Here is a 13,421-nt window from a genome sequence, read left to right on the forward strand (position 1 = left end):
GTTCAGCATTCTCAGAGCTTTATCTGGCAGCAGAGTGAACCCATTTCCAAGAAGCTGATTAGGGAAGGGAAAATCCAGATAGTTGCTGAGACATGCTGGCAATTGCTTAAACAAACAAAAGTTGTTGCATTAATTAAAAAAAAAAAAATCACTTGCCTTGACCTTACAGCAATTCAGAGCTACCAAGGGCTTCCAAGTTCATACTCATAGACTCTCTGCTTTGCTATGCAGATGGGGAGCACCCAGCTCCCTCCTGCATTAGGTGGCCTTTCTCCCATGTGGCATGTCAGGGGGAGGCTACAGGGGAGCAGAGCAGATCCCTATTTCTCCTGTACACTCAGAAAGCCCCTGCTGGTCCCCAAAGAGGAAGCTGTCAAGCCACAAACTGGGGCAAAGCAGCGTGCTGCCAAGCAGAATAACCCACCATGGTTGGGCAAGAGCAACAAGTCAGAAGTCCTCCCCAACTTTGAAAAATGTGTCAGATCAGGTCACAGTTTGTTCACAGGAGAGAGTGCTGTCAGCCAGCTAAAAAACAGAAATGTAAGTATTTGCATTTGAGGAATTTTTATTGTTTATTTATAACCATTTAAAAGGTAAAGAAGATTGCAAGTAAGTCAGACCCAGCCCCTCACGACCCTCCAGGTTTCCAGCACAACTCCCTTACAAGAGACCAAGTTGTGGAAGTGCTGTGGTTCACTGTGGCAACCTCACTGTAGAGACAGATCCCCCACCCAGAGCCAAGGCAGACCCAAAGCAGGGCTTCAAGCAATGACTTCAGAAGGACACATGTCCAGGAGAACTGGCCACCAGTTTACCAAGTGCAAGAGGACGGGTGCACTAGGATCTTCTGCCAGCATGTAGGGAAGTGCTGTGTACAGGCATCACATGGTGATTAAGCACAATGGTATGGTCATAAACAGCAGTGAAAATCTATGCAGAAAATTGGGTTTTTTTTTTACAGTGTTCAGGAACCCCTCTCTCCTCTGGGATCTACACTGCCCCCAGCCTGGAGGAAATTCTGCTTTGATCTCCTTAACTGAGTGCCAGGAAGGGAGCCAGCTTCCCTTGGACAGGGTAGGAAGAGGCCCATTTTCTCATCAAGGGCTGCTGTCTGGATGTCCCCACACCAGACTGTGACTACTCAACCAAACCAGTGAAAAATCAAACATTCATCTGAAAGCCAGGACTAAAGAGCAGATCCCAGGCAGTCAAGTGCCATGTGGTTTCTTCACAGGATGGGCATTGTGCAAACAGGGTAAATCTGCCATAAGCTTGTGGAGGATGTAGAATAATTAAAAGCCAATGGGAGTGGTGGCATCCGTTGCTTGTGCTACTTGCCAGCAGCACCAAGAACAGCTGTTAGCTGGCTCCCATGAGGGCTCTGGAGCATCTGTCCATCGGGTGACTGACTACATCAACGTCTCAGTTTCTTTTTCTTCTTATGGTTCTGGTCCTCACTGCTGTCATCTGCCTCACTGGCACTGGGGGTCACAGCCCGCTGGATGACTTTTTTTTCTACTGCATATTCCTGCCCTCCTACCTTGGGGTCTCCCTTGATCAAGAACTCCCCTTTCCGGTAGGTTATGGAGACATTGGTCCGTGGGTAGGTGCCATAAACTCTTCGAAGATCATCCTTCACAAACTCTGGGAGGTCTTTCCTTGGTCCAAACACCTTTCCAAGCTTCCCCCATTGAAGCTCCCCTCTCATTGTGAAGCCTTCTGGCCATGTGTCTCGATACTGATCTGACCTCTGGTAGGCAGTGTAGGGATTGTAGTTTGCATAGGGATTGTAAAGAGGGATTGGGACCACCGGAGGGAAGTGCCAGGCATAGTATGGACGGAAGTAAGGATGGGAGGCACTGTAGAGATGATGATATTCCACCTGACCTCCTGCATAGTCAGGGTAGCCATTCTGGTCTACCACGAAGGTGATGGGTCGGCTGTAGAAGTTGTGCACATGGATGGGAGGGAACATCATGGAGTTGGTCATGTCTTCTGCTCTGCCAGCCCGCAGTGGTGGGTAGGCATAGGCAGAAGGTGGGATCACATTTGGGTAATACTCCCGTGGCACAAAGCCAGACTGGTACATGGTACAGCAGCTGGGGTTTTATACAAAGGACGTTGCTTCAGAGTGGCTGCCGAGTCTCAAAACCTGTGAGGACATGAGGGGAGGAGAAAATTTACTTTGGTTATATGTGTCCCAGAACCAGGCTGAATAAGGAGATACACCTAGCACTGTAAACACAACAATTAATTAATAAAAAGAGCTCCCTGAGCTTGCGGGGCAGTAACATGCCAAGAACAAGCAGAGCAACACTGCCAGCAACTGCCTGTTGGCTGGTCAGCAAGAATCACCATTTAACCCACCCAGATCTCAGGGTTACAAGGATGGGAACAAGCTGGTATAAAAACCACTGAGGGCAGAAAAGATGGCTTCACATCCTCATGACACAGCTCTGCACTGCTGGGAGACCGCAAGACAGACTGCAAGAAACTAGAGACCCTTGAGCAGGCATAAAAATGGGGAAGGCAAGCACAAGTGAAAGAAGTGCAAAAATAAAGCAAGCAGGCAAAGAGAGGAGAGAGGAAAGAGGACACAGCCCAACTTTGCTGCAATTGATTCAGCTGCCATCCTCCTCAGACAAGGAGATCTTAAAGTCTTCAGCTGTCCTTGACCCTCATTCCTCCCAAAGCACTGCTTCTATTCCGATACACAAAGAAGAGCTGTGCCTACTGTTTGTTTCTAGAGCAAAATCCAGGAACACCTACATTTCCTCTGACAAGTTCTCACATGAAAACGTCTCTTTTTGGTCTCACTAGTTATCATTCCCCATTCCCATTTAAGTGTGCATTTACCTTGAGCAACTCTGACCCACAGCTGAATCTGTTCCTGCCCTGCCCTCACCAGATGATCCAAGCACCCTCCAGGGCATTAAGCAATGTCCTCCCATGACTCATTATCCTCCCCAAGGCCTGAAAGGGAAGCTGTACATAGCATGGGCTTTTTAAGAAAAAATTGCTACCAGGAATAGGAAAAGACCATGCACAGATCCAAAGGCAGCAAGCTTTTGTGCATGGAGTCTTTTTCCTCCTGTCCCCTCCCCCCACGCCCCCTTCTTCCCAACCTCAGATCCTGTAGAGGCTTTTTGCTTCAGCCTTAATTACAGAGTTGCCTCTCACACAGGTGTCAACCCAGAAGGTAAGACAGAACTCATCCCCCATTTCAGTGCTTTCCTTCAGCCTAACAGGAAATTTGATATGTCCCCTAAGAACCTGACTGCCACAAGCAATTCTGGGTACTACACAATGGAAATGGATGTGTTTGTTTGTTTTTCAACCAGCACAAGTTGTTCCTGTCCCTTGAGGTTTGCAATCCACACTAGCTCAAGTCTGCTTTTGCCATAAGCGCAGAGCTAGAAGTCCACCCCTGTACAGGGGAACTGCACAGGAGCATTTAGACCACAGCAGGCAGTACCCCTGAACGAGAGCTGCAGCCTAGGAGCCAAAGCCCATCACAGCCACCACCTCTCCAGAGAGGAGGAAAGAAAAAAGAAAAACTCCAACCTACGTCATTAAAGCCCTTACAAAAAAAGGCTCAGACAGCTTAAAGCAAAATAAAGCAAGCTCAAACAGCTTTGCCTGAGGTCTCCCCAGCTCACTAGCAGGTGTTGGGGAGGAGGAGAGCAGGCAGTGTGATGTTTGCAGCATTTAGCCCAGCTTACAACAGTGCACAGGCAATGGCAGGGCTGGGTGCCTCTGTCCTTGAGGGCTCCTAAACACCTCTTCCCATGAGACTGTTATTGAAAGGACACTACTAGGTAGCTTCCAAACACCCTGCTTACCTAACTTGCTCACAACCACCACAAAAATCTAGACGGTTATTGTATGTCAATGCAGCACAAGGTGGATAAATAGAATAAATGGTCTCCTAAACAGTCTCAGTGCCTCTTAATCCAGTTCAGTCCTGCACCCCTGCTGAGAGCCACAAGATAATTTCCATGGATCCTTCATGTTTCAGAGCAAGTGGTCTGCACAGGGAGCACACAGCTATTGCATCCACGAGTGAAATAAAGCAAGCCCAACCCAGCCCTCCCACTAGATCAGTGTGCTCCTTCCTGCCAGTTCAGGACAGCCCTGCAGAAGCTGTTATCTAGTTGATGACCAGCTCTTGCTCAAAAGCTACAGATGGCCCATCTACCATCTGCTGTATCACCCTGCATTTTGGCTGGCAGCATCAGTGCTCCCAGGTCTTCCCTGCAGTCACAGGGGAAGGGGTGACAGGCCATCTAAATCACTCAGGTTTTAGCACTGAGGCAGCCTGAGCACAGTTATTAATTTCTTTGATTTTGCACTGGAAAAAGAGGAACAGGCAGGGTGGCCCAAAGGAGGAAGCAAACCAAAAAGAAGGAGAATGAGATGAGGACTAAGCAGGGTTGGGAGCATCCCAGGGCAGCACTGACATATGCCTGACCACAGAAGCAAAGACATTTCTCTGGAAGCAGATCACCCCAGAGGAGAGTGGTGACAGCCCCAGCGCAGTCAATACCTCACAGCCCCAGAGGAAGTTCGCAAACTCATCAGGACAGCCTTGGCTCGGTGGCTGGGGCTCTGTCTTCCCTGGGCTTTGCTGCACACCTGTCTGGCACTGCCCTGGCCCTGCCCACTCCCCAGCACAGAGCCACCAGGACTGCACTGACACAGCCTCACCTTCGCAAGCACAAGGTTGCAGGGCACAGCACTGCTCCACATCGTAAGGCATACGGGAGGCACAAGGCTCCTGTCCTGCCCCTCGAGAGCTGCAACCTTCTGCTCCCAGGGGCAGACAACATGGTTTACCCCACCATTGCACCAGTGCCTGTTGCCCATATTGACCCTCAGGCTGCTCCAGTGTCCAGAGGTTGGTTTTAGGATATCACAGCTGGAACAAAACCCTGCTAAACTCTACACATCCATTGCCAGGTACCTGGATGTCCCAAGCGGGAAAGGGCAAAACAGCCCTTAAAGCTTGAGCTGAGCTCTGCTAAATGCCTCCTTGGTCCTGAGAGCCACTGACAGCCATCAGTATACACCAGCTCCTTGGTGGCAACAGCCTGAAAGGGTGTATGGGCAGGAACCATGATGTCTGTTGCCTGAGAGCCAAGCCTCCCCAGCCAGGGCACTGGGAGCTGTGGTTGCCAGCAGGGAGCAACAAGGGACCAACCCAGTAAGAAAGGCCACAGCAAGAGACAAGGTAGCCTCTCCCTCCAAGCCTTTCCAGCAATTTTGACCTTGATGGAAAAGTATCCAACACAGACTGTCTGGAGCTGAATGAGAAGCCAGGCACAAAGCGGGGAAGGAGGGGAAGAGACAGGGAGAGAGACAAACTCCCAAGGTCACAGCCAACTGAAACAAGATCATCATCATGGCTTAGTGAGAACATACTTCAGACTCTCCCCGGGCTTGCCAGAGCTGACTCCAGCAATTCCCTCACCTACCATCCAGCCATCTGGCAGGACTTCTCCTTCCTCACATGTCTTGGTGCAGGTCAAGGGGACTGACACCACAGCTCCCAAAATACTTGGCCTGCCAAGGAGAGCATGTTTCAGTGCCAGCCAACCCAGACTGGGTTGCTATGGAGCAATCAAGCAGTGTTTGCAATACAAAACTGGAGAGTACACTTGGTAGCTCAAGTACAGAGATTTTGTTTCATTGCTTTGTTAGGCAGTAACTATAGGTCATGAATCCACCACTAGTTAATACAGAAACATCCAAGGCTGGTAGGGCTGTTTTAGTATCTAAAGCAGCAGAAATTACTTCCTAGGATTACAAAAGAGTGTGGTTTTGCTGGACGTGTCTAGGGGCAGTTAAGATTTACTGTCACTCAAGCTAGCACTGAATTTGGGGAGCTTTCTGTTTTCATAGTCATGGAGCACACAAACCACTGTGAACTGCACAAAACAGGAAAGTGGAAATATTCAAGTCCATGCCAGACTACACATTCTCTAAGAAAAACTTAAAGTGAGCTTGATGGTAGCATGGGCACAGACCAACATACAAGGTGTGCTACAGTATCCAATGTGTGAAATCTCATACAAGTATCTCACATGTGTGGAGAGACTGGTGTCACCAAGTCTTCTTTCCACCTGAAGCAGCAACCAAAGTTAGCTGGGTCCTCAGGTCAGGCTGGCAGTTTGAACAGGCTTAGATGCTTCCTCAGGGAGCACACTGACAGCCAACACAACTGTAGAGACTTTTGGCCCACAGAAGAGGACATGGCCATCTATTTTACTCTAAGTATCAATCAAGACTATTCTTGTCTCATACCATTGCCCTGTGATCAGCTCCCAAACAACGAGAACAAGGAGATTCCATTAAGTTACCTTTTCCTCTCCACTGTTCCAGAACCCAAACTTTCAGATCCTTCTTTTTCTCTTGCTTCTTGCCCTCATCTCTCTGCCCCACAAAAAACACAGATCTGTTGCCATTGCCATGTAGCAACTCCCAAGGGCACAGGGATGAATACTGCAAAAGCAACATTTTCCCCTAACCAAGGGATGAAGAAGTCATGAGTTATTTCCAGTTAGTCTCTCCATTTTGAGCAGACTCTGCAAAACTGTTGTCATCTGACAAAGCTTTGCCAAATGCCTCCCTTTGAAAAAAAACAAAACAAAAAGCAAACCCACAAACAACCCACACAAATGCAAAACCACACCACCAAAACAAAACTTCAAGCACTGTTCTAGAAGTGAGAGGTTAAAAGCAAACCTTCTCAAACCAAAGGTTTATCCTCCACAGCTCTGCTGTCTGAGTCCCACACACTCAGCATCCCAGTAGCTGGAGACAGTGTGTGGGAGAGGATTACAGCAACAAAGTTTCTCATTTTTCCTTGTCATCTCCCCCCCCAAATTATTGGCAACATAAGACCATGCTCTGCTTGAGGTCTTCGAAGAAAGACTGACTCAGGAGAGGACCCTCAAGTACTTCTTGGTGTGGTGGGAGCACAGCACAGAAAGCCATGCAGCACAACACTGTAGCTTTGCTGCTGCATCACCAGGGCTGATCTGTAGGACAGAGACACTTGGCTGCCTTCCTAAAAGGGATGCTCGCGCTCAGCCAGATGTGCCTGGCAGCAACACAAGAATTCAAGGAAAGTGCAATAGCTCATTCCAAGCTGGGTCCTTTCAGGCCTTAATTTTAACCTCAGGGAGCAGATTCCCACAGCAGCGCTGCTTAACCGTGGAAGCGCTTTTAGATTTTTGCACATACCTTCCATTTTCAAAGCTAGAAGGGCACCACAGGTTTTTGCTGCGCTCTCCAAGAGAAAAGAAAACCCACACTGGCCCAGCAAAAACACTCCAAGGAGCATTGAACACTTCCACATTACGCCTAGTACAACCAGGTGCCATAAGGCAGTAGCGGATTGACAGCAGCACAAAGCAGGGCTGAGGGAAGAGGTCTTGCCTCCCGTTTGCTGGGCAAAGCCCACCACAGCCTGAGACAAGGGTTGACTTCTTGGAAGAGACAAGCTCTTACAACACTGAGAAAGGGAGGAAGATGCTGTGTGGTGGGCTGGGATGAAGTAGGGCCATCTTTATCCCTCTCCTGCACCCCATGACATCTCCATGCTCAGGGGAAGCCATCAGATTTGTACCCCAAGTGCCACCATGGTCACAGATTTCTATATGCGATTCATTTTCTGCAAAGCCACAGTGCATGTAGCAATAATCAGCTTCCTGCAGGCACTGCTGGAGCTGTATACCAGGAGCTGGGCAGCTGTTACACACCAGTGCCTCCTTATGCTGAGCCTCTCTTAGATATTTCTAGACAGAAAGTTTGGTGAGGCCAGAGAGCAACAGCCTCTGCTTCTCTGAAAAGGAGTTCAGCTATTTGCCTTGCTCCCTTGTGCTGTCTAGCGGCAACAGGTAAAGGAAGCTCACCGATAGTGAAAGTAGCTTGAAAATAGCCCATGAGAAAGAAAAGGGCTTTGCAGGAAAGAACAGGTACTTTGAATGAGAACTTAATGACTCCCCAAAGAGCAGTAAAGCTACAAGTTGGAGAGATTAGAAGTAGAGATTAGTAGAAACAGGAGAAACCCACCCATCCAGACATTTTTGTATCTTTTTATTGAAAGATAAACACAAACTATTTGATCCTCAGACACACCAACTCCCCCTCCAGGGGGGAGCAAGCTGCCACCCTGCCCAGAAGACATTCATGCAAAACCTACTGCACTTGATGCTCCCCTCCAAGAGGTGTGAGTTCAGAACTGCTCCCAACTCTTGCACCCTCAGCTCAGCCAAGAGGGAAGATTTAACTTCTGAAGCCAGAAGACTCCAGTCCTCACCCTGCTGTTACTAATGCACCAGGAAGAAAAGAGCCCCAACTGGTACTGGTAATTGTGGAAATAGCAGTTAATATGTATTACAGTCAGTCATCCCCATATATAGGCTTTTTGAAGAGCAAGAAGATCCGTTTCAGCTATTCAAAGCAGCATTCCCAGAAAGCACTGAAGTCCAGTATGGGTCTGGCATTTATTTCTGAGGTCTGTGCAAAGCCCAGACTCTGCATGAGGTCAAAATACCAGGAAAAGCCCTGGTCATCGCAGAGCAAGCCTTTGCTCGACTCCAACGATACAAAAGCCACCCCCTTGCATAAGTCTGCTCAAATAGTGGTCAAAATGCAACTCGCTGCTGGCAGAGAAGTTTGGAGCAACCACTCCTCCTGCTCTCACTGCAGCTGCTGGATAACATAGCAGGTTTGGAACAGCTGCACTGCCAAGAATAAAGCACGGTGAGTGTTAGAACAGGGTCACTGCATCAGCAAGCAAGGCTCTGGAAACTAGCCCTGCCTGCTGCCAGTGCGATCCTGACACCATCACCCCCTCAGCCTCTCCCTGCGTAGAGATGTCTGCTGCACCAAGGTCTAGATTTTGGACACACTCCAAGCTTTCTCCTTTCTTGACATGTCCTCCTTTTGGTACAGCCCAACATCTGTGTTATTAGAGCTCCCACCACGAGTCTCATCTTAGTAACCACTGCAGGCACCCTTTGCTGCAGAGGTCTTTCTCACCTAAGATTCAAATCTCTGGGCCTCACATCTCAGGACCTCAGTCACCCTACCAAAAGCCACCACCTTTTTCTCCCCTAAACCCTTTTCCAAACACAGCTCTGTATCTCCACACTACTTTTGCTTTAACTGAGCATATTTTAATCTGCACTTCAAAGGATTCACAGCCCAAATGATCCTTGCCATGTTCAATCACAGCCTGCACAAACAGACCCAGCTCCTCCTTTCACTCAGTTCATCCAGTATCCATCATCTTCATCCACACACCGTTTTCGTCAAAGAGAAAGATCTCAATATCAGTTAGCTTAAGCTTCCAAAGTGGAATATCCTAGACAATCCCCCAGCTGTCACTTCTTCTGCCCAGCTATCCCCCTTCAGATTGCAGTCTTGAGACAACCAACTCTGAAGATTACCTTTTATTAATCAATCACACCAATAATTCAATTGAATGATCAATAACCTCATAACACACCACTAATATCTCATGGTTATTTATATAATTTCACACACTACTATGAAGCTACTAATCAAGTCTTATGAACCACACATGGCTGCTATTGAGTTACAAGTGTGTCACCCTTCTGTCCCACACCAGTTAGCACTGGGGTGCAAGTCTAGCGACCCCCCTTTGCTCTGCCCTCCCACACAAAATCTTCCCAATATAAACCTGATGGAGAGTCCAGCAAGTTGTCCAAGGAGCATCACTGCAGCATCCCAGTGTGTTTGGGCCCTCAGGCTTCACTAACATCTGCAAATGTCTCCTGCAGTCAGCTGATCCTTCCTTCATATACCTTATCCCCTGTTTCTATCATTTCAGGATCCACTTTTTTTCCCATGATCATGCCTCTTCCTCCAGCCAGTCTCCTCCTGAACAGACAATCCACCCCTACTTACTTCTTCCCCATTGGTCTGTTTTGCTACATCCATAATCAAGTCTGGCATTTCCGATATCATTACCTTGGCAATCTCAGCCTTACATGGAACTACTGATACTGGATGGTGGCCTTGCAAGGTTCTAACCTACAGGAATTGCTTCAGACACACCTACAATTATCTGGTACCTCCTGGTTATATATTGTTTACTTTGCACACTGCAAGACAAATCATTCTACTTCAGCCTTAGTTCCTCTGCCCAGCTCCAGTTACCCACAGGCACTTTCTTATCTCACACACAGACAGTTTGCATAGCAGCACAAGATGTTTTGCACACTGTTTTTGTGCTTTCACAGCATCCCGCTTTCTCAGCTGCCTGATTACAAGTCTTTGCCCTTGAAATGTTTTTGGGAGAGTCTCCTGTTGCCCTACAAAGGCCTCAGCTGGTGACACAACCTGGTTCCCCAGAGAGGCTTCACACTCACAGCAGGTTTCTTCCATTAGAGTCCCATGTCACAGCAAACCATTTGCTTTTTAATGACACTTGGATCCCATTCTGGTGCATCCTGCATTGAGGATGTGTGTTTAGAAGTGAGGAAGGCATAACTTCTTATGCACTTGTACTTGTTCTTTTCATAGGATCAACACCCCAGAAAGTAGGAGAGGGCAGGAAACAGATTATCCAGACTTTGGGCTTGTATTATGTATCATCTCTTTAGTGTATAAAAATGCCTTCTGTTACAACAGCAACATACACTGTATTTCTAGCTTAAGTTCAAACATCTGAGCTAGAATTACCCATAGGAATACTGCTCTTATTGCAGCCCCCAAGGCAAACAGCTGCCTCATCTGCTGATCGACAACTCCGTAATACATTAAAGAAAAAAAAATTTCAACTACCTTCTGTTACAGTCTATAGACAATACAGAACATAGCTCACAAGTAGCATTATTGATTTTTTAATGGGAATCAAAAGGCAATTTTCTGTTTCCAAGAACACAATCACTCAGAAAAGCCCTTATGTGTCATTCTCTCCAAACTAAAGTGCTTAAAGCTTATCACCACACAACAATAACAATTTTCGTTAGTACCTTTCACAAGCAGGAGATGCTAGGAAAGTTACAGACTAGAGTACTGGAATGAATCAATGCCCAACTGAGTTATGCTACTCTATGTGGACTTGCATCTACTAGATAAAACAGCAGATGTGCTGGGGTGAGAGAGGCATAACCTCCAGAGGGGTTTTAGCATTTGTGCTTTCAAAAAGCCAAGCAAAGTGCAGAACACATCAGTTGTGTGCTACTCCTACAAATATTTAAGCTAGTGCTAGTACTGTTTTGCTATCACAACTGGTAAAACATTACAAGATAAACTAGTTTTTCATCATAAGTGCAAAAAACAGAGACAGACAATTGTTTGGTGTGCAGGTACTCACATACTGTGAAAAAACAGCCAAGATGATGCTTTCACTTATTTGAGAAGCAAGAAGCAGTAGGGTACACAACCTGATCTTAAGGCAGTTTGCCATCTATAGTCTCTTTTCACTGACGTACCTTAATGACACCAACAGAGCCAGGAGATACACTGAGATACCACATCACACCTTGCAGAAGCTTTCTCGCAGTAACCAGGGCTGCAACACCTGCCTGAACATGCCCTTGTAGCTAACGGAAGCAACAGGAAGCTCATTCCTTCAGTAATTACATTACATGCTCAGACAGGGAGCTTTAAGCCTAGCTGCCTGTAGACAAGACTTCTAAAGCCAGGGCAATGTACGTGTCTAAGCTAGTGAGATGCCTTACAAACAAATAGAACTTGAACCTAAAAACTTAGGTATAGCAAGGATAGAAGACACAAGTAAAGGAACAGCTAAACCCAGCATGTGAAGCCAACAAAAAAACCAACATCAAAAGCGCTCACCAAAACTGCATGGTCTTCCTCAAAGCAGCAAAACACTATTAGCAATGCTCAAAGAAAAACTGTAAATTTTAAAGTAACAGACCAAATAGCGTTGAAAAGAGCCCACCGCTGGGTACTTCAGAAATAGACCCTACCTTTTCTTTCCTGTGTGCCCCCAAATTTTTTTGCTTATACTCAGCAACAGGCAGCTAAGCTGGTATTTGTACTCACTGCTCATCCAGTAGGTTGTAATTAAGTAAGAGGCCATACAAATGACTCCCATCAGCACTACCTTGTTTTCAACACCTGCACTGTCATGGGCTTTTACAGATACAATTCCCCACACAGGTTTAAAAAGGGTGACTTGGTCTGCAAGGTCAGCTCATGACTGCTCAGCGCTACTGCTGCAGTGGAGCACACTCCTCATGGATGCTGAATGCCTCACTCTGCTGCAGGTGATCTCAATAGCCAAAGCTAATTACCTACCAATCACTCTTTAATTACAAAACCTCTTGACTGATTAATTGCCTTGCTTCTATGAATTCATAAAAAAATACCTGTTTGGGAAGATGCTAGTAAGTCTAATACACAAAAATGTTGGTAAGTAATGGGATGTGATGCTACTTTTCAATTAGGCTTTCACCTCAGATTTCTCTGATAAAATTTATGAATAGTTGGGTGGGAGCAACTGTTGTGGTGCAAGGTGGAAGATGGCGTATACATAAGAAACAGGAGTTGCTTCTTTGAGAGAAGGCCCCAAAGAGAGAACTTAAATAATAAAGGACAATAACTGTCACTACTTTCTGAAATATATGGAATGTAATGTCAATAAACATTGGGAGATAAGTATAAGCACATTTAAGTACATTTACATTGAGAGTGGTGAAACCCTGGCCCAGGTTGCCCAGAGAGGTGGTGCGTGTCCCATCTCTGGAGACATCCCAGCCCAGGCTGGACGGGGCTCTGAGCAACCTGATCTGGGTGAAGATGTCCCTGATCATGGCAGGGGTGGGGCTGGATGAGCTTTGAACGTCCCTTCCAACCTGAACTATTCTGTGATAAGTAGCTGATAACTAAGGCCAGGGACAGGCAGTGTATGTGATGGATTACAGGAGGGCTACCTGCCCCCCGAGCCGCAGTGTGCATTGCCTTGTTTACACTTTGTCACTTTGCAGCTTGGCACAGTGCTCTTTTGAGGCTCCCTTGGAGCAGTTCAAGGTGTTTAAGGTAAAAACGCACCATGAGTCCAGCTGCTATCACCAAGAAGCATCCTGTATTTCCCGGCCCGCTCCTCCTCCAGCCCCACAATACCAGAGAGAGGAGTGGAAGGCTCCGGGGCAGCCTGCCCAGTGGAGGACACCCCGGCGGACGAGGCCTGGGTGGCGGGACCCAGCCCGCAGCCTTCGCGCCGCCGGGTCCCCCCGGCCCACCAGCGTTTCCATGGCGACAGGCGCCGCGCGAGCCGGTTGGACCATAGAGGAGCTGACCCGCTCTGGCTAGAAAGGCCGCGGGGAGCCCTTCCCGACTGCGACTCGTGTTCGCTGAGGGGCGGGGCTAATGCAAATGAGCGGCCGAGACAGCCGGCACCGTTTTCAGCTGCTTCC

General features: G+C 47.6%; 1 protein-coding gene across 1 annotated transcript; it reads right to left on the reverse strand.

Moving 5' to 3' along the window:
* Positions 1-547: 547 nt before the first annotated feature.
* C8H10orf95 (chromosome 8 C10orf95 homolog) lies at positions 548-11,539 on the reverse strand. Its single transcript, XM_071811546.1, has 2 exons — positions 11,472-11,539; positions 548-2,152 (listed from the first exon to the last, which is right to left on the reverse strand). The coding sequence occupies exon 2, from the start codon at positions 2,087-2,089 to the stop codon at positions 1,415-1,417; it is 675 nt and encodes a 224-aa protein (XP_071667647.1). The 5' UTR covers positions 2,090-2,152; positions 11,472-11,539; the 3' UTR covers positions 548-1,414.
* Between the last annotated feature and the right edge of the window lie 1,882 nt (positions 11,540-13,421).

This window comes from Patagioenas fasciata, chromosome 8 (genome assembly GCF_037038585.1).
Source record: "Patagioenas fasciata isolate bPatFas1 chromosome 8, bPatFas1.hap1, whole genome shotgun sequence".
In the NCBI taxonomy this organism is placed as follows: domain Eukaryota; kingdom Metazoa; phylum Chordata; class Aves; order Columbiformes; family Columbidae; genus Patagioenas; species Patagioenas fasciata.

Bases quoted from the DNA above. Each gene is read 5' to 3' on its own strand.
- C8H10orf95 (XM_071811546.1), bottom strand. From the start codon at position 2,089: ATGTACCAGTCTGGCTTTGTGCCACGGGAGTATTACCCAAATGTGATC.